The sequence below is a fragment of the Falco cherrug genome, chromosome 9 (assembly GCF_023634085.1).
Source record: "Falco cherrug isolate bFalChe1 chromosome 9, bFalChe1.pri, whole genome shotgun sequence".
In the NCBI taxonomy this organism is placed as follows: domain Eukaryota; kingdom Metazoa; phylum Chordata; class Aves; order Falconiformes; family Falconidae; genus Falco; species Falco cherrug.
The window spans coordinates 20100006-20121870 of NC_073705.1; the positions used below are offsets into that span (position 1 = coordinate 20100006).

General features: G+C 36.6%; 1 protein-coding gene across 3 annotated transcripts; it reads left to right on the plus strand.

Annotated features, from left to right (window-relative positions):
* Window positions 1-651: 651 nt before the first annotated feature.
* On the plus strand, window positions 652-19536 carry FAM204A (family with sequence similarity 204 member A). Of its 3 annotated transcripts, none has more exons than XM_055720459.1 (8): window positions 652-714; window positions 1395-1682; window positions 2678-2768; window positions 3284-3317; window positions 3901-4003; window positions 5683-5772; window positions 16580-16686; window positions 17050-19536. In XM_055720459.1, the coding sequence occupies exons 2-8, from the start codon at window positions 1404-1406 to the stop codon at window positions 17099-17101; spliced, it is 756 nt and encodes a 251-aa protein (XP_055576434.1). In that variant the 5' UTR covers window positions 652-714; window positions 1395-1403; the 3' UTR covers window positions 17102-19536. The 3 variants fall into 3 exon arrangements, with proteins under 3 accessions (XP_055576434.1, XP_055576436.1, XP_055576435.1); XM_055720461.1 differs by having other exon boundaries at window positions 3904-4003; XM_055720460.1 differs by having other exon boundaries at window positions 700-714; window positions 1337-1682.
* Window positions 19537-21865: the final 2329 nt, after the last annotated feature.

Consider the following 21865-nt stretch of genomic DNA (forward strand, 5'->3'; position numbering starts at 1 on the left):
AGTGCTATTTGGCTTAGAATACTCTGTGAGCTTCCAAGAACTTTTCCACACTCTTGGAGCAGTTTAAGGAAAATGTGAGCTCTGATGCAGGAAGGCAATCCACAACAATCTTGCAAGACCTGGGAGTAGCATTTTTGAGTTTTTCTCTTTACCACGTTAATCCAAGACACTAGTGGGAACTTTGAATGGACTTTTCCACCCTTAAAGTGTAAGGTTGCTGACTCTTGTCATTCTGTCCCAGCATAAACACTTAGGCACTGTATAAATTAGAAGGTTTACTTTTGAAATAGACGCCATACTTCGCTATGGCAACTAGGACTGTTGTAAACCTCGTCACCCGTGTTTCCCCCAGAGCACTGCCGTTACCGACAAACCCGTCTCACTCGCACGCCTCGGGGCGGCAGACCCCTCCGGAGACCGCCCGGCTGCCTCACTGCCAGGAGGGGCCCCGTGCCCCCGCTGCCCCCAGGGGGACCCCTCTGCCCGAGGCTGCTGCGGCTCTTCCCCCGGGGCCAGGGCTGGCCCCCCCGCCCCGGCACAGGCCGCCCCGGCACAGGCCGCCCCGGCCCGCGGCGCGGCCAGCCCGTCACCCTGCTGAGCTGCCATGGAGACCAGAGAGGCCGGGCCCAAGGCAGCAAGGCCCCCGTTGATTGGCTGCCGGGCAGAGCCCAATCGGCGAGCGGGGTGTTCCCGCGGTGCCAAGATGGCGGCCAGGTAAACACGGCGGAGGGGGAGTCCTGGTGCTGGGGCTGCGGTGCGGGGACGTGGGGGTGCGCGGGCTGCCCGGTAGCGCTGGCGGCTTGCGGGGACGGGAGCTGCCGTCTGCGGCCCGCGCCCTGGCTTGGAGCGGCGTTTCTCCTCGCGTCGCTTCTTCGGGAGCGGGCTGCCTGCTTTTCCCCGGCCTGCGCCTTCACCCGGCGGGCTCTCCCTCCGCCCTGGAGCTCGCCGCGGCCGGCCGTGCCCGCCGGGCGGGGGGCGGCGAGGGGAGGCGGCTGGGCCGGCCTGGGAAGCGATGGCGTGGGAGGGTTGGCCGGGCTCCCCCGCTGCCCGTGGGGAGGGACGGGACGCGTTTGCTGCAATACCGCCCTGGGGCTGAAAGCAATTGTAAACACATGCGGAGTGGTGAGGCTTTTAAGAACAGGGAAGGGAGGGGAAAGAAAAAAGAGAAGCTAATAGCTTCAGCCTGTGTACTTAAATCCTCAATTTCTCTCTGACATAGTAAGTATTAGAAGCTTTATAGCATGCTTGTCTAAAGCATCTGATAACTAATTTTCTGGAGAGAAACAGAAATATTTCTGATTATGCATATTGTTATTTCTGTTTCTCTCTCCTGCAGGCTAATTATGTTTTGATGTCAGAATGGGGAAGCTCACGTAACTCTGGTGTCTTTGCAGTGACTTTACATGGCTTGGACTTATTTGAACTGGAAGATGTGGAGTGGGCTGTTACCTCCAGGACTGAATGAAAGTGATGTTGACTTAAGTTCTGATGATGGAAACGAAGCCCATGGTTCCCTTTCGAAGGAAGATGCAAATGAAGATGTTGAAAGGGTTCGGCTTCCTGAATTGCAGGAGAACGGACTTGAAACTAATGCCATCAGTGAACCTGTTGTGATATCAGTGACAGATGGAGAAAACAAATCTCAACCATGCCCTTCTGGAGTTCCTTTAAATATGTGGAATGTGGGTATTGTTACAGGTCTCAAAATGTCTGGAGCATAATTGCAACATATTCAAAGTCGAATGGCTAATCTTAAAATTTAAAATAACTCCTTGATGAATAGTCAATATACAAATCTGAAATGACATAAAATATGATAAAGTGCAGTCATCATAATATACCTTAGATTGTTTCAAGCAAGTTGAACAGAAATTTAGGTAGGAAGTGAATGTAAGATACATTATTTTTTTTCCTCCTAGTGCAGATTGAAAGCACAGCAGGGAGTTTTTTCGGTAACTATGCTTTTGCATAAAGACTTGTGGGTTTGGTAGTTTATGGGCTCTGAGCTTCTTCATAACTGCTTTCTGCATGAGTAAGGATTTACAGCTCAATATATCAGCTGTTGTACTGGTGATGCATATCTGTGCAGTACAGGCATACCCTTATGCTTTCTGTAGGGGTTGATTGCAGGCATTCAGACTCAGTTGCTTATAACCTCTTGATTTTCCTGTTGCATGTAAAGACTGAAAAAAACAGATATAAATAGAGCAATCTGTCTGTATGGCTTTGAGTCAAAATATGAATTGGCAAAATGTAGTTACTCTCCTCCATCCGTCTATCCCTGTAGGCGCCTGCTGTGCAAGGACTATGCTGTCAGTAATACTTGGATTGCAAACTGCCAGGTAGGCAATAGCAATCCACTGAGTGGCCCAGGAGTGCACAATCAGCATAGGTGTGTGTATTCAGCGTAACTGAATTCCCGTAAGAAAACTGTCAGGTTTGAATAGTCCTGGGATTTGGGGAGGGCAGAATGTCAGAAGTGATGAAAGATTAGAGCCAATTCTTGTTTAACACCGCCAAAGTTGGTGGTTCTCAATGTGTACATTTTAATGTAATAGATACAATGTGGATAAATAAGATATTGGGACAATGTTTGTCAGCACATTGTGTAATTTTTTAAAAAATGTAAAGAAAAAATAATTAAAAAATACTGATTTGCCTTTTCTTAATCTTGTAGAAATTTCTGGAGCTTCAGGAGAAGAACCGTGAAATGAAAACCCAAGCAAAACAGGAAAACAAAGGCCGAAAAAGAAAGCGCCGGAGAAAAGGTGTTGTTATATAATTACAAAATTTATTTTTTGAAAATGAAATTAGTATCAAATACACTGGAAGTGGGATTTGCTCGTTGGTGGGGGCTATTTACCAAGAATTGAATGCTAAGTAGATGTATTTTAGCTATTATCTTGTGTTTTATTTTTCCACTTGTATATGTTGTAGGACTAGGTTGTAAATTGCTACTTAAAGTTCAAGTAGTAAATTGTCTATTTTTTAAAAGGAGGTAGAACTTAGTTAATATTGGTTTATAATGGCTAAGTGTATTTCAGCAATTCGGTAAAACATTTTGTGTATTCTGGTTAAAACTTCTTCACAGATACTGTAAGAGTTTCTTTGTATGAAAAGGCTTATGGTTGAATGGTTTAAATCCACATGACTATTGGGTAAAAACCCTAGTGTGTCAGTCTTCCAAAGGAAACGTGACCAGATACAGTTCTGTTAGTTTCATTGGATGTTGTAGTGTATTACTGTGTAATGTTTGATTTTTATTTTTTTTTTCTCCTTCTAGAAAAACAGAAAAAGAATGAGGAAGTGACTAAGAGGTATAGCCAGGTCAATGTGATTATCTGAGGTCTGTTTTTAGTATCAGGCAAAACTTGTAAAAAGCTTGACCATGTGCATGGCCAAAGCCTAGCTTTGAACATGTAAAATATGTGCTGAAGTTGTTCAGTGTCTCTGTTGGGCAGGCTGAATTTGATACCAGTGATTACTTGATGGAGTTTATTGGTTGATTTTAAAAATAAACACAAAGGTATTATTTAACATAACTTAAAAATGACTTAATGTTATTCCTAATGATGTTTTGCATGTAACTGCATACAATCCCCTGTTCAGCCTGCTGCTCCTCCTCCTCTTTTTCCTCCTTGGCAGTGTTAGGTTTACATTTGGACTTGATCTTAAAGGTCTTTTTCCAACCTAAATGATTCTGTGATTCCATAAGCTTGCTTTCAAGATTGTGGAATTACACTTGGAGGGAAAGGTATGATTAATTTCACTTCCATTAAAAACTGAATGGGTGAAAAGAGCATGTCTACCAAATGGAAGAATTCTTTTCAACATTAAAAAAAATATTACAAGTTGTGGAAAGGGATCTGGTTATATTAATGACTTGTTATTTGTTTTTAGTAGTCAACAGTTGGTAAATGAAGACAAGTGGAAAGAACTTACACAATACTTTGGAATCAATGATAGATTTGAATCACCTGTGGATAGCAGGGCTCCACAAAAGGTGACTGTCAGCTTGTACTTGGCCGTAAAAGAACTCAGCCTTAACTGAGATAGGAATAAGACTGAGACTGTTGGAAAGTGAGTAAATGATAAGTCACTCTGAGGAAGGATAATTTTGTGCACATTTTTAATGAATTTCCATTTAGGTATCACATGAATCTTACTTGGATTGAAAGGTTGCTTTGCTTGCTTTTCAGACATTGTATGTGCTTGTTTTGTGTCTGGTTTTGTTTTTTACTGTCATGAGACAGAACACTTAGTATGTGGTGTTTGAATTTTTTTCTTTTTTTTTTTTTTTTTTTTTTAAATTGTTTTAACTCCAAAATGTGTCATGTAAACCCTTTAGTTGACACCAGAGGCTACAGGAATTAGAGGGCCAAACCTACTGTACTACAGTGTGCTGGATTTATAACACGTTCTATTTGTAAATATTACTATGTAGCTAGTCATATTTGAAATAACTGATGCAATATGATGGACAAGTTAAGCTTATTGCGAGTTCCTTGTAGCACTGTGTGTTCTGTAGTTCTAGTAAAGACGTGCATAAGTTGTATGACATCAAATGTTCAGTTAGCTTTGTCATAAATTTTGTATTTTTCATTTGCCTAAAGTAAGTTTCTGCATGCAAGTCAGGGGATACTCTCTGCTTCTGAGTTCTTTTGATACTATTTAGTTGTCATTAAACTGCTCAGGATAGATCTGGAATGAGGCCCAAAGTGTTAGAGTGCACTAGTGGAACGTATGTCTCATTAATTTCAGAAAAGACATCAAACAGAATTTGCTATTGCTGCAACTTCCAGCTGTGCGCTTTTTTCAACTTCCACTGGAATAACTCAAGTACCTGTAGATCACAATTTCTCAGGAATTGTTTGCTTTTTTGCTTTTATCTTTTTAAAAAGTATATATGTTATGAAACTGTCAAATGTGTTTTCTTTAGCATCACTAGTATTTAAAACCAGTGAGGCTGTAAATTGTCTTTTGTTATGAGAGTGCAACTTTTTTGTGAAATTCTGAAGTTGTGCCCACTGCTATGCTACCTTTCTGTATTCCATCAAAAGTTTCCAACTATAATTTCCAGCAAATATTTACCTTTTATTTTTACATTATTTGTGAATGTTGTCTTTAAGCAAGCTGTTACATTGATCATAAAGGCTATTTTTTTTCAGAGGTTAAACTCTGAAGCTTTTTCATTGTTTCCATAGGACTGCTAGAATTTTTAATTTATTAGCACAGTGGAGTGGCACCATGCCAGAACTCAGTTTTTGGATAAAGATAAGATCTTAGAACTGTAACGATACAGTGGTAATTGCCATTCTTTGTTACCTGACACACATATTTCACATTTTGTTTAGAAAGCTCCAGGGATGGAAGTGATAAGCCAGATTCTCAGATGAAATTTTATTGTGACAGGCATAAACTAGTCCATGTAATTTTTTTTAACCTACAGTATTATCCTGCACATAAGGTGGAACTAATGCAATGATTTGTGCTCAGACAGTTTTTCAGTGAATTCTTAATTGTACTGTCCATTACAATACATAGACAAAGTGATTTGTGTTACATAGAAATTACAGTTTTATGCAGTGTCTTAAAGAGTTTATGAAATATTTTCAGGAAGGAGATGCTCCATTTAAGTGTTAGTTCTTTTTGTCCTAAACATATTTGCTTTTCTTTTTCTAGTCTGGCCTTGAACTTAGCATAGAGAAGTCTGTGGCTGAAGGTGACATTGATAAGGCCGAGGAGCTGAGCGATAGATTAGCCACTCGTGAGGTAAGTGGGCTATTAACAGAAGCTCTGAGGAAAAATGTGGTAACGAAAAACAGCATTGGAGGTTGTTTGGGGCATCTTTCTTGTTTCCTAAGCAGATTTCTGTCAGTGATTGAAGGATTTTGCTGCTGATCTGGTAATGCTTGGACAGCTGTAGCTATCTATGTATAAGAATTGAAATTACAGCCCTGAACAATCCCAAGTAAGCTTGCTGTAAAGCCTTGGTGCCATCCACAAGTCACAGGAGTCACTAACTAGTCACCTGTATTGAGCTTTTGATTTTTCTGCATGTTGCAAGCCAAGAAAACTGGAGTAGGATGTTTCCTTCCTGTTAGTTTCCTTTGCCTCCAGTTTTTCTTTGCGTTCCCTTCCCAATAAGCTTGGGAAGCCTGAAGAGACTAAGAGGTATAGCAAGCCTAGAGCAAGACATGCCGAACTAAGGACAGATAACAACCAAACTTGTGCAGCGGTGGGGTTTTTTCTTGTGTACTCATGTGATCAGGAGCAGATGCTGGAAGAATTCTGAAGAATAGATGGATGTCAAACATATTGCTGTAGCCTTAGAATGATGTTACTAGAAGGATAATTTTTTCTCCTTGTCATAATTTTTTAGTAGATAAATGCATATTAAAAAAAAAAATCCAGGTGATGGAAACACCTTTTTTTGTTCAAGATGTCTTGTTAGTTGGTGTATCTGAATAATTTTATGAAGGCTATGCTGTTTTTTGCTACAAAAATTGGACCCTTTAAATTTGTCTGTATTACTGAGAGAGTACTTACACTGATGAGGAATCTGTTGGATACCTGTGGTGATTGCAGTTTTATATAAGAAGTAAATTGGTGCATGTATGGTAGGTGGTAGCAGCTGAAGTACTTAATTGAAATCCATGCAGGCTGTTGTGCCCACCAATTTCTGTGGGCAGGGGAGAAAATGCAAAAGAAGAAAATTAAGGCAAGATAGTTGGGTTAGTTTTGAAGCCAGGTAATAGAAAAAATAGCTAAATAAGTACTATTTGAGGCAAGTGGAGAAGCTATAATTTTTAAGTAAGCTGATTTATGTAATTTAAAATATATATTCTGCATTTATATTAGGAGTTAATTTTATAATTTTTGCTTCCATTCCTCTATGTTGCATATTCTTCCATCTTCATGGAGGTAATGGAAATTTTATGTCCACTGTTATACTAGCAAAATTCAAAGGTATTAGAAAAGGATTAAGAAAGGGAAAACAAATTCCAAATACTTCTCATTTTCATACAAGTATTTAATATGTTTAAGTACAGAGTTTTAAGCTAAGCTTTAATGTACAGTTTCAAATTTAAATCAGTTTCCTGCAATACAATACGGTATTGTGATGGCTTTAAAAACAAATGGCTCTTGAATGGGAAAGTACAGTTCTTAAGGTTCTCTGAGGTTAGGTAAAACTAACTCTTCCTCAGTGTGTCTTCATTAAACTCCTATGTTTAGTCAGTCAGGATGGTTTCTAATGACTCTTGCCTGCCTTTTCACCTATGATGACAAAATTTCCACCTGCAAAGACGGCTATTGACAGTGATAGGAATGTGTCATAATGTTCCCTTTAAGTCTGGCCGGCTTATCGCTGTGATACTGTTATATTAGCTTTCGTGTGTACAACATGAAAAATGCTTGCTGTTCTCCTTCACAAATGTCATTGTCCCATCTACTCTAAAGTGGTTAGAGTATCATAATCAATAAAACATACTGAGGTTCTAGTGGAATTTGTTTGACTATAAAAACAAATTAATGTAAAGTTTTAAGGTTTTGTAATATTTATGATAAACTGTTATCTGATTTTGGTAGCCATGGGATTGTACAACATCTAGCATATCCCAGGTGCTACAGCAATGTAGTATTATTTGTGGAACATTAGCTCCAAATTGTTGACTTTCAAATATTAGCATGTTGTAATTCTGAAAACAAAATGCTTGAAACATTATTAGTATTCACAGCCTTGACTTGGTTTTGGTTAAGTGGGCTTTATCTGAATAAATAGTATGTTGAAAGAAGGAAAACTCAAATGACTCTGACTTGATCTCATGAGGAGTTCTGTTGAAGCAGAATCCATGTGAATTCACTGGGGTTCTTTACTGGTGTAACGATGTGCTGCATTACCCACTGCAAGATTAATTTTTCTTTGTGACTTAAGAAGCTGTGGGGTTTTTTTCTGAATCTTTTTGTCTAAGGAAGTCATTCTAACAGTGACATATTCTGATTCAGTGAAGAGCTATAGAAAAGGATTTGATTATGGGAGGGCTTGATTCAAAAACCAATTGTTTTGTATATAAGTACTATTAATAAAATACTGCTTTTATATTGTGTAGTACTGACTCAATCACTCCTTTCCTTTTTGCAGTTTAAAGAAATGTCCCTTTTAAAACTCATTTTATGTAATATTTCTAACAAGTGAATTGATTTTTTTGAAGTATGGCCGTTTGTATCCCTCTGCCTTCCAAATGCAACACAACACTGAGAGCAAGTCAGGCATGGAACTATTTACTATGACTGTATTGAAGTACACCACTGCTGAAGTCTAGAGAAGTGGATGAATTATTGTTCTTTTATCTCAACTTCATCTTTTTATGTATAGTTTTCATTTTTCTTCAGCAATGTTGAAGGGTTGGGGGACAGGGAGTATATGAGAAATGGCTACCTTCTGTTTAGGGTACAGCCCCCCTTGCAGCTGTATGAAAAATGTTCAGTGGGTAGGTGTTCTTTTTGAAATCAGGTGTATGGGGTTTTAATCGGCACCATTTTCTTTTGCAAGAAGCAGTGACTGGAACCTGCTGATAAAGCTTTTGCTTTGAGGCACAGATCCCAGAGTTCTTAAAGCCGTTTCCTGCCTTAATAAGTGAAACTAATTTTTGATGTATAACATTTATAAGCCTGTGAAACTGATAGGGCAGCTTCAGTATTTAGAGAAATGAAGCCAAAAATAAACAGATGATGAGAATAGGCAGTACAAACATGTCCTAAAAAGCAAAGGAATGCTAAAATGATGCTGTCGCTATGTTATCATTATGACACAGTGAGAAAAAGGTATTTTTAAAAATCAGATTTCTTTAAAATCAGTTATGACTTGGGCAATATGCATAATTTAGCAGCTGTGAGGGGATCACTGAAATACACATCCTAAAAAGTGAAATGCTACTACTTCAAGGTTTTGGGTCTTTTGGTTTCCATGTGGTACTTGTTGCAGGTCCTTTAAGGAAGATGTTATTGTAGGGCTGTAAATGAGGCTTTGGGCAATATATTATTTGTCACTGCCTTCTGCTTTGACAAATGTGCGGAAATGTTGATTTTAAAACAAAACTACTTAATCTAGTAGCATTCAAGGTTTTAGACTGAGAGAAGTTAAACTCTGATACACGGCCTCACAAATAAGGTATTTACTAATGCTGCATGTGTGGATTCATATATAGCTTTTGAGACTAGCTAAAAATGTGTTACCCCTTTTTTTTTATTGGCAGTTGCATTTTTGTTAAAAAAATATAAATTGTACTTAGGGTGATGACATTCAGTCTAATTTCGTTGCAAACCTCAGTACAAAATACTATCCGTTATCTGCTGTTCTCATCCTAGTGTTTGGACTAGAATAGTGGTTGCAGTTAGTTTGGGAGTTATCAAGGTAACAGATCTCTAACTTGTAGCATCCTTGGCCATCCCCACAGCATGTTCTCTTGTGGGGTGTTGTGCTTCACCAAGTTTTATTGATCCTGAAATTCTTGATTGCATTATGTTATATTTGTGTGGAGTTCTTCCTGAAAGAATATGGGCATGTCTCGTTATATTGTACTGCATAATTTAAGGCCATCAGTAACTGCTGCTTTAGGTAGGCTGCTTCTAGGCCCCAGTCTAGTCTAGCTTGAGCATTGCGTGCTGTGACACAGTTACAGTATATGAGATCAGCACTCCTTTTTAATAAGTCGGTGTTGAGCATCAACATAAGGCAGGTGGGTCACATTGCTGTAATTCACTGTGCATTTTTAAACAAACTGTTAGACTGAATTATTTCTTTAATACCTACAGCATACTGCTATTAGTATTAAATGCATTGCAGTATGCGTGGTATAATATGCACAGTTAAGGTTTATTACTGTAATGCAGTTGCTGTCTTTGTTAGAACCTTGCAGGGATTTCAGCAGAGACCTTCATGTTTTAAAGTTCTGCTTTTCAAATGTAGAATGGCATACCTAAAGCTATTGTTTGAACACTGCATTTAATGGTTACATGTTTAACTTGAGAGACGCCAATAGAAGTGCTGTAGGAGTTACCTCACAAACTTTGAACTGTTTGGAATGAAGGTTGGCAAAAGAATGAAGTTTATGTGGATGCTTAGCTGGGCTGCAATAACATGGTTTTCTTGGTGGTGCTCTAAGTGGGGTAGTTGAGATTTAATGGTAGCAGGTACTTGGAAATGTAGCTGGGAACAGACACTTGGAATTATGTCAGCTTTGTAATGCTTTTGAAAAACTTTTTGGAATAAGATCTTGGAATGTTTTTTAATTGTTCTTACTATGTGTGAGAATCTGCCTAGATTTTTTTGAAGAGTAAATGTTGGTAAATTAGACTATGCACAGCCACAGCAGTTGGAGGTGTTTATCCTTTTGAGTAAGGATGCTATATGGAGATAACTGGTAATTCCACTTTGCTGTAAATGAGTTTCAATTTGCAGTGATACTTGTTTTAAAATTATTTGGTTTAAATTAGGAATCTTACATTTACCACCCTACTCCTAATATATAAACCTGGAAATATTTTCCAAGGTTTTTTTTACCCTAGAGAAAGAATTTTTCATAGTGCTTTTGTATTCAATTCATTGTGTGGTGTCTCAAGAAGCAGAACGGAGATTTATTATAGCTCTAATATTCTGAGAACTAATCTGGCTAAACCTCAAACTTTGCATTTGCCTGTGGTTTTTTGTGTTAACTGCCTGGTAGGTAGGTGCCACGTTGTCTAAGAGCGTATTAGCCTGAGGGCTGTAACTTGAACATGATAAAATAATCTTGACCATATTAGACTTACCTGTCAAAAGGAACTTTTAAAATATTTTGTAATTTAATGTGCTAAATTACTGGAGTAGTTGTCAGTCTCTAAATAAAGCAGACTTTCTGACAGCACTGTTCCTAAGTGCTTAGCTTAGTGGCTTCTGGCATTTTAAAAAAAAATCTTTCACCAAAAAGCTGCAATTTATAGGGAAGCTATAGTATTGGAATCAAGCTTAAATGAAAGATCTACATTGTAATTGACAAAATTAATTGGCTCTCCACTGGAGTATCATTCTTATGTTACAGCAAGATCAGTCCTTCTATTGTCTTGAAAACTTGTTGTATCAGTTTTGACCACTCATGATCAAATTAGTGTCTGTTGTCTGTAAGTAACTTCTAGTCATATAATTTAGAATGGGAAGAACGTGAACAAGGTAGTATGTCATAGCTGTTGGGAGCTGTTCTGGAAGTTGTTTTCTATTTGAAAATCTGGGTAGGATATGATTGATGGTGAGGTCAACAACACATTACTGTTTCAGATGGACAGGTTATACTGCTTGATGTGCCTGTGTTGGTAAAGCAAAATAAAATTTCAGAATTCTGTGCAACATTCACAATTCATCATACTGCTTTTAGGTACCTGAAGAGATTGATGCAATTTTATATGGAATGTAACCAAGCACCAATTAACTTGGAAGTCTTGCCTGTTGAAGAACCTGGGGGGGGTGGGGGGGGTGGGGGCGGGAAACCCTTCCTTTTTTATCTCTGAAGGATTTTCTTTCTAACGCTTGGGAGAGGTGCTTCCAAATATCTCTTTTCATGGAGGTTGTTTTCTTTTAACCTTTGGAACATGGCAGGGTTATCACCTAGAATTACATTCTTATGCTCCCTTAATTATGTATATCTTTTTCTTAACAAACCTTAAAAAAAGATTTCAGATGTTACAAGTCTAATTAAAGAGACAGACAAAGCACAGTTTATACTGTAGATTTTTTCTGCAGTTCAATTAATCAGCATGTTTTCTCTTTTAATTAAAACCATTTTAGTAAATTAAAGCCCACAGCAAAACACATATATAATTTGTTTGTAATTAGCTCTTAATTGGTGGTAGTTGAAGCTTAGCACCCTTGGTTTCTTTCTTCATGATTGCCATTTTATTAGCAGCCAGTCATTAATTAATCTTTTTTTTCTAATTAGCTTATAAAACTGTTGATGGCACATTATTGTAAATGTGATTTTAAGTTCAAAGCTTGTTAATAAGCTTTCTTACTTAGAAGAACAGAGATAAAGAAATTGCTGAAAACAGTACTACAGTTCTTTTTTTAAAACTGCCTTTCTTATAAGGAGGCTGTGTAAAGCATCTAACAGCTTATAGTTAATTTTTTAATGCTGTGTTTTCTCATGAATGGAAGAAGTTACTTGCATTTAAATGTTTAAATCTAGCAAAGAGCTTAATATTAGAACAGTTTTCTGTCCTTGCTCCATTACATGTCATCCAAATATAATTTGATGTTGTAATACACAGCATAGAAATACAACAAAGGTATTACAGAGTATTTTACAGTGAAAGTTGAGCACATCATTGAAAGGGGACAATTTTCACTGCAAAATCCACTCTGTATTCTTGTTTGCTTTATATATTTTATATACGTCAGCAATGGATAACATTCCATAACATAAAAGGAGAAAATCATTGCTAAAGGCAAGCCTGAAATAAGTAGATTCATATTTGATGAGAAACTGTAACACTGTATTAAAAGGCTGTTTGGCTTCCCTGGTATGATCATGGGGTATATCAGGACCTGTTTGAATATAGATACTTTGTTAGAGCTTCTGTAGGTTTTGCATTTTCTATACCATACCTAAATATTTCTGGAGCTGTTCTTGAATCTATCTCATTACTTGTATTGTTCAGCATTTACATTGCACAGCTCTATCTTAATGACAAGTCTTTGCTTTGTGGTATTTAATGTTAAATGTCTTGATTTTCAAGGAAGTTTTCTGGAAGTTACAGTAGATTCTGTTGCAACTTAATAAAAATGTTTACTCTTCTGCCTGAACTTTACATGCTATTTCAACTTCAACTATTTCTTTGCTTGTTTTAAAAGTGTTTTATGATGCTGTGCAAGAAACACTAGAAAGGGATAGCTGACAAGGAAAAAATTAAAAATTGGATAAAAAGTAAATGAATAATGTCATATTACTAAAAAGATGAGAGGCTAATTTGTGCCGACTTTTTGCTAATTTTGTTCAAGCCTCAAAATGAGGAGCTGTCACCCGTTCTGTGTAGCACTGATGACAGTGCCAATGATCCATGAAATAAGCTGCCGCTGGCTTTGTTCTGATAAGAATGAACAAATCTGCACAATGTACGGCTCCCAGAATCTCATTTTCATACTTGCATGCAGGCTAAAAGAAATAAGCTGTTTGCAGGCTTGATTAATCAGACATTTGAGGGTTTTTTGTCTCTTTGATCTCTTTCGTCTCCTAGGTAACTTGCTTGACATTAATGTTGAGCTTGAGTAAAGACAATCAGGAATTGTAGACCAAACTGATATAAAAATTAAAGACCTTAACACTTTAAGTACTCCAGTAATGGTTCTGCTTTACTTCAGAAAACATCTGTTTTCATTTAATTAAAGAACAAAAGAGAATGGCATAAATATTTTTCAGAGACCTGTTATTCCATAAAAAGTTGAAGTATGATAATTGGTATTTTTAAATAAATGCCTTGAAACTGTTCAAAAAGGAGGAATGCTTCAGAAATTTGTTACAAGGTAACAATTTCAAATGAGTAGAAAATTTTCATTTATGCTACATTAAATATCTAGAGTAAGATATTTGATGTGATTATTGGTCAACTTCAAGATGGAAGGGTCTTTGCTCTGTAGAAACTAACTTGTTTAAGTTTGTCTTGAATCTATATATATTGTTACAAGGATGAACCATAATATCATCTTTGCTACCCAATATGATTTACACACTTTAAACCTGTAAAATTGAAAGGAATTTAAAAAAAAAAAATGTCGCAGTGCATTTGCTTGAGGTTATGCAGACGCTTTTACAAATCTTCCAAGTGGCTGTAAAGATGAATGCCTCAAGGGTCTAGCCAGGGCCCTGCTTTTCCAACCAGCTAAAGCCCTTATCTTAAATCCAAGCAAAGTACCATTAATCTTTTTGAAAGACCTTTTATGGCTTTTAATATATCCCAAATTAGAACATTTTACACCCTTGGTTCCTGAAATATGGTGATAAAAAGCCTTTAGAGCTTAATTTTCCTTACTGCGTGCTCTGACCAATTTGCAGTTCTTTGTGATAATGTTTAGACACCTTAATTAAAATGCAGCAAAATATTGGATGTTCTATATGGAAAATGCTGATACTTCGACTACACAAGAAATTGTTGTATATATTTTTATTCATGCTTTCTTACTACTTCTAAGATTGTATTTTATTGGGTTATCTGATGACCTGAAATGTTTGATTTGTTGTTTGTGGGTTTTTTTAATGTAAAACCCATTGACCAAGCTTTTTCGGGGACGTGGGAAGAGTGAAGATGCACATCTGGGTGTGGGCAGGAGCAGAAGACGTTTAAAATGTTTGTATGTGTTTATATGCGACACTTGTTTCGATGTCTTGAAAATTTGACTCTAGCCTAGAAATGATAACATTAACGCTGCAAAAATGTTTCTCCTTTTACTTCCACATACACTACAGAGGATCTTATTATCCCATATTTTCCATAATTTTCAATGATAGAAGAACTCATTCTGTCTTCCAAGAAATACAGATCAGAAGATTTTTCCACAGCACTTGTGTATACTTAACTGTTCAATTGGCATTAGAATATCTCTTAAGGAGATGCTGTTATTCATCGCATAGGAGTTAATTTTCAAGTATGTTAGGAGGTAAAATACAGTTAAAAATAAAGGCATAGTTCTGCTGATAGACTTCAGTCATCAGATTGCTCTAGTTAAGCTAATAATTAGTCCTGTTTCGATTAACAAGTAAACATTTTTTGCATATTTTAGGCGTGTTTTCTTAAGCTTTTTTATGCTGCAAGTATATTGAAGTTAATAGCTGTCCTTAAATATTAAGTGACAATGCAAATAAGAGAATGCTATGTTCCACTCTTTGACTTGAGATTTGGCGGTTGGGGTGTTGGCATTGAAGAGCTATTTATATAAACATTTTCATGGGAAAATTGTCACTGATAATATTAAAGTTTTGAAATGTCTGGTCACATGAATTATTTTGTGCATTAAGATAATTCCATAGGTGCATATGTGTGACTTTATAACATGTGCAGATAGTAGATTAAAACCCTGTTTAGCTTTATTTTGTGTTATTTTCATTTTAAAATATTATCCTTACCTCTTAAACCTTTGTGTTGCTAGTTTTCAGACTGTCAGACAAAGCACAAACTGACATGCTTACTGCCTAGATGTATGTAGACTCTCAAAGCCTTCTGCAGAAAGGCTATTAATGTTTGAACCTTGAAAGGGCCATAAGGTAAATGGCTTGTAGTGATGCTGTTTTGTTAACAAAATAATTAGGGTATCAACCTACCTACGGAGTAGGTGTTTGATAATAGAATTGTAGATGGGGCAGTGTACCTGCACCTGAAGATGCGTTCTTGAGTTCTCTCTTATCTTACCTGAATAAAATGTCTGTGAATAAATAAGAGTTGCCTTCTTAGATGCCAGAGATTATTGAAATACATTATCATTCATAATGGATCTTTAACCAAATTCTTAAGGAGTGTTCTTTCACTTGAGTCTCCCATGCCTCTCTTGTTTGATGCTCTCCTGACATTTTGAGGAAACTTAGAATAGCTAGTCAGAAACATGTTAGCTAACTACAGCAGGTTTTGGAAGAAAACTTGTTTATCCACATCACAGTTTATAGCAGTTTTGGCTAAATTAATTGCTTGTTTGTGGAGAAAAGCAGTAACTTTTGAGGCTAAACTAACTCTTCCGAAATTCATATTTTAGTTGGAGAGAATGTCAAGTCATAACAGCAGTCACAAAATGTAACTGCAGTGGACAAGTTATAAGTGCTGATTAAGGAAAATAATCTGGTCATAGTTCACAGTACCTTCTTCTATCTTTTTTTTTTTATGCCCCTTGACATTCACTAAAGTAAGCTTATTTCTCACAGTGTAAGTTTATGAAAGTATTCACCTACAGCCCATTATGACCTTATTTGAAAAGCGTGCATATAATCACACAGTAATCTAAACACTAGTAATGCGAAGACTAAATGCCACTTGGACTCTAAGGACACTGCTTCATTTACTTTCTGGACAGACTAATCAAAACATGACTGCTGGTACTACTGGGAAGTGTGTGGTGGTAGCAGTTCTTCCTGCATAAAACTGTCTTTTTGGTGGTTTTCATATTGGTGAGACCTGATACTATTGTGCTAGCACAGCTGAGATCACAAGCTGGTCTTAATAATGGAGACTCTGTATGTGTGTATATCTGTCTATATACTTATTAAAAAAAACAAACAAAAACCAAATAAACAAAAGTATCTAGTGGGCTACTGCCATTTTCTTTTGTTCTTGACAATGAAGGATTTGATGAAAAGGATTGCTTGCCCCAGGATCCTACTCCTTTGTCTTCTCTCAGGAGACATCCTTGCTCATCCAATGTAGTAGTACAGAATCAGCCTAATGTTTGAAAGATACTTTTATATTGACTTCTGAGAAACAATATCAGACCAAGTAATTTGTGAGGCTTAAATTTCATATGAGCCTTTTGCATCTATTCAGTTTTCCTTTTTTCCTTTTTATGTCTTAGCTTGGTGTGAAAATTGCCAAAGCTGCTGCTTGCTGCAACTTTGTAAAAGCCAAGCAAGAAGCAGAGGCTGCCCAAGAAGCTCAAAAGAAAAAGAAGCTTGCTTGGGGGTAAGTCATTTGAGTATGGAATTAAACATTTGTGGTTTCATTGGCACTAAGTATGTACAATACAATCTCAGTTAAATGTTTTCTTAGTTGAAATAGGCGTGCACTAATCTTGTTTAGTTTAACCTTGTTGGGTTTTGGGTTTTTTGTTGTTTGTTTTTTTTTTAACAGTGTATCAGGCTTAAGTACAGAGGCTTTACCAGAATTAATGTATTGGTTATATGGCTACACTTGCCTTAATGTCCTCATTACAGTATTAATAATATTTTATTTTTGTTGTTACTAAGAATAGTATGGTTGAATACCATACACACATACTATACACACATGCTTGTGATTCCTAATGGATATTGTGCTCTATTTCAGATTTGAAGCTAAGAAAAGATGGGAAACAAAAAGCAACATGGGATACATGTAATCCATTTTTCCAGTCATATACCTGTTTTTACTCGAAGAATCTTTGTGGGTGACTTCTGAAGTATAAACACAACCCCCAAACCAAAACCCAATGCATCAAATTCCTTGTGTTTCTCTTAATGCTGTTAAACCACACTACCTTGTTTTGGCACTCTCTTTTAATGTAGCAAAAATGCTATCTAAGTATCAATATTATGTTAAATACAGTATTTTCCCTCCAAATATGAAAACCTAAGATAATGCATTGCAGAATGCATTTGGAATCTGGTGGAGAACTGTCTATAAAGTTGGAATACAATACTTGGTCCAAATGTGTTCTGTGCTGCACTGCAGTTACAATATGTGAGTATAAGGGGAGGGATAAGTTTTCCTGCTGAGGTTGTACAGACTTAATGCAGTAAGTACTATTTTTCTGATAGCTTGAAAGTTTGGGGGGGGGCACTCAATAAAGAAAAGCAAAACCACCTTATTTGTTTTAAGCCTTTATTATTTATGAGCTTAATAAATATAAACAGGAAAACACTGGCTGGAAAAAGTCCATCCTCCCTCTCCTGGAAGAGTCTGGTACTGTTGCTCATGTCCTGGTGCCATGTTCTTCAGAAAACCTAAAATTCCCATTCCTTTCCTTCTCAAGAACTCAAGTTTTAAAAGTCCCAGTTTCTTAGAACAGATAAAGTATTGAAATAATGTATCTTGAAAAATAGCTGAAATACATTGTGTTGTGCAGTTAGCAGCACCCAGGAAACAAATGCAGATTTCAATCCAAGTCAGATGTTTTACGGATCAATTAGGATTTTAATGTTTATGGTATAATCTTATCACAGGAATTGATGATAATGTTTCTTCAGAATTGTTCTCAGTGAAAAGTAAGGACACATTCAGAACTAATAACTTTTCTCCCTGAAGCTCTTGCATATGTGTTTAGTCACCACAATGCCTGAATTGAATTGGTAATGTAAATGTCAGTTATTGTTAACCAAGATTAATACGTTTCAGGCCAAAGGTATGGTATTAGCGTAATGGTGATTTACTATGTAAGTACTTGAGGCTAAAACAACTTGCCAACAAATAGCAATTTGAAGTTTTACAGCACTAATTCGAAGAGTTTAGGTTTGCAGTCCAACATGGAATAGTGCATTTTTGTTCATTAGCCCTCAGGTTGTTTGATTCTTTTTCTTTTTTTTAGCAGAACATCATATTTCTTTCATAAAGATGAGAGTTTGCAATATGGTAATCTGCAGTTAGCTGTAATTAGTTATGATGACAGAGTTGAATACAATTGCCAGGATTGTAAATCAGGGGCTAAACAGGTTTCTGCAATATAACATCATAAATCTCACGCTATGGCTTACAAACTACATTAGCTTTAGAAACTTTGGTGTTGAAGAAAGCAAGTGATACCTCTGAGTAAAGTGATTATAAAGGTAAATTGCATGTTTACTTATGTAAACAAACAAATTACACCATGTACCTTCATCAAGATTTTTCTCATTTCTAAATGTTTCTGTCCAAAACTTAGACAGTATCCAGAATGTCTGTTATTTTTTCATGTACCTGGCAGATAAGTGTTGGATACAGTTGATTTTTCTGCTTGTTATGTACTGAAAAGCAGAATGATGCTGTTAACTGTGCTGAAAACATCAGCAGTATTCCCTTAAACATTTAGAAGTAACATATTAAAGAAATGCTCTGTTTTCTTGTAATAGCTGCTTTAAATAGTAACAGTGTGTATTAGTCAAAGATCTTGATCTAATTATAAGGATCAGTGCTGTTTGATAGGAAAATGTGCTCTAAAAGAAATCCAAATTGTCAAAACCCAGCTATCTGAGAACTTGCCACACTGTCACAGCAGTGCATACTGGCCACCTGTAGTATTTTTCATTTCGAATGACTATAATCAGTTTTATGTTAGGCCATTAATAATGTAACTATTTAGGAAGTATGCAGAATATTTGCATTGGGTTACTTGTGTGATGAATTTAAAAATTACCAAATTTCAAGTATTTTGATCTAAAGTATTTGCTTAGAATATTGGTTAATTGATAAAGCTATACAGTGTTAAAAAAAAATCCTGATTAACAGTGAAAATACCAAAGCCTAACACAGCTTTATAGAGTTCATCTAAATACATAATAAATAAATGAATGCATAACTGTACCTTTAATAAACATCACCTAAATTGCTTCTCTGATTCTAAGATGTCTTGCATTCCTGACGCTTTTTTTTTGTAATTTTGCTCTGTGCTGTGAATTTTGGCCAACTAAGTAAAACTGTTCTGAGATTTCACTTTTCCTTGTTTTTAACAGAACAATCCAAATGCTGTTTTCAGTTAACTGAAACCTTTTTAATCAGCTTAAATATAAAAACTTTTACAATGAACTAAATTTGAGATGTAATAATAATTCTTTTAGCAAATAAAAAGTTTGTACTATCTTCTCTTCTGACTGAAATTGTGTATCTAGAGGAATGTACTTAAATTATTAATTTCATTACAAATCTGTTGTGAAGCCAGATATTTTATTAGGAACTCATTTGATGATATCTGGAATTGGGCAACAGTTAAAAGGCAGCTTTGCCTAAGCTCCTTTCTACCCCTCAGAAGCCTTGAAAAGCTTAAGTGCACGTACTAGTTTTGCCCCAGTTTTTTCTCCACTACAGTTCCATAGTTCTTCCAAATATAATCATGATAATCTTGGATATCTGGAATAGTCTTAAGCCATCTGAGGAAAAATCTCATAGCTTCCCAAATGCAGCTCTCCAGAGAAAAAACTAACTTTGAAAAGGGGAATGTCATCTCACAATTATCATTTGTTCTTTGAATTAGGGTTATATTTTGAGCCACCTGGCCTGATCAAAGCTAGCTCTGTTACGTGCCAGGCTTTGCCAGTAAGGCCTCATAACTAAGTTTGTTGCTCAGGGGCTATAACACAGTGAGGTGGCTAGATTGGTTTTGGTTTTACAATAGACTTGGTTAATGTCAAGTTGATGGCTCTGCTCCCTGTTTCACTAAGCACTGTAGACACTCACTGTATGCTTCTCGCTCACGTGGTTGTCATACTTTTTATTTCTTCTCCCATCTGGGGATACTCCAGACTCATGTTCTTGCAATTTTATTGCGTTCTAAGGCGTACACAATCAAGAAGTAAATTGTTTATCTTTTAGGATAGCTTTTATCGTAAAATACAACCAGTTTGAAATCTGACAACGGTATACTAATACAATTACTAGTATTTCTTAATAATGCATTCCTGAGCTCTTAAACCAAAGAGTGGCTGCAGGGACAGTTTGACAGATAAAAACATATATATAGTTGTTAGTTTTAATAGTTTTTTGCCTGCAACCATAATCTGTATCATTATTTTTTAGTTTAATTCTGTTGGACAAGTTTCAAAGATAAATACGGTGTGTAATAAGCCTTTGCAACCTCTAATTTGTGAAGGAGTGTCTGTCCAGTTAATACTTGCTCATTGAAGCAAGGGGGTTTGAAATCGCTGAAGTACGAACTGTAATTACTGATGTCTGTTTCCTATTCACCTATGGCTTCTGGCATTTGATCAAAAAATGTAATGTATTGCTTAATCTCAGAGCATTCCCCACTTTCAAAAATATTTACTTCATGAGAATTGTACAGCACTAAATGACCTCAGCAAAACCAGAGTAGATTTTTATTTGGCATTGGATCATATGTAGTTAATCCACAAACAAGAATTTTTCCTATTATTTTTTTAATGTTGGTAATTTAGATATACATGTATTTATAATGTACCTCTAGTGCGAGCTCAGAGCATTTTAAAAAGTATTGAATATATTAATAATAGGGTATGTTTTTTACTTCACGAATGGGATGGCTAAAAAGAGGAATACAAAGGCTGAGCAACTTACGCGAGGGCAAATGCAAGCTGGCAGCAAAGTGGCAAATAGAATCGCTTGGTTTGTATACAGTTTGTCATCGCTGAAAATAACATGGTGAAAGCAGTCTTGGACAAGTGTGAGGTAGGTGCCTAAATATCTTTGCAAGCCATTGGGAATAGGGTACCTCATAACTATCTGTCCTACTGAGAGGGTGAAAAACTGGGATATTGAATGCAGATGTTCAGAGCATCACAAGAGTAAGTAGAAGCCCAATTTCATTTGAGAAAAGTTGTCATCTTTCTTGTTGAAAAATGCCTGCACTGCTTTGATCTGCCTCCAGCTATGTTTATTATACCATCAAATCTTGTCTTCCCTGTTTCCTTGGGACTGTGTGTGACAGAGTTGAGAGTTTTTCTATTTCTTGGCTTAGAATCAGACCTGGAATACATCATTTTCTCCTCAAAAAGCATGCAAGTTAAGCCAATACTGAGAAATGCAAACAGCCAAATTTATATACAAAAATGAGCTCTAAGAATTTGCATATGATGGTTCTTATTGTACTCGTTCTTTGATTATGTTCGTAAATGTGATGGGCACCATCTGAGGAAGGATAAAACAGTGAAAAAAAGTGTCATGCCGAGCTGTTGGTTGAGTTGCAAATGAGAGAGGAATGTCTATTGGATCATCATGCTAACTTAAATAGTACATTTATTTCTCTTGTGTTCCTCAGGTATGCCAACTGCTTGGCTTATACAAGTGAAGTGACTTCAGGTCAACATAAAGTGACCATGGATTGAATGAAATTGAAATGAGCATTTGCATTTATCATTTACATATCTCAGTGAAGTAGCCTTTCACAACATTGCTGTAACTGAGTGGAATTCATGTGATGTAAGACAAAAGATCCCTATAG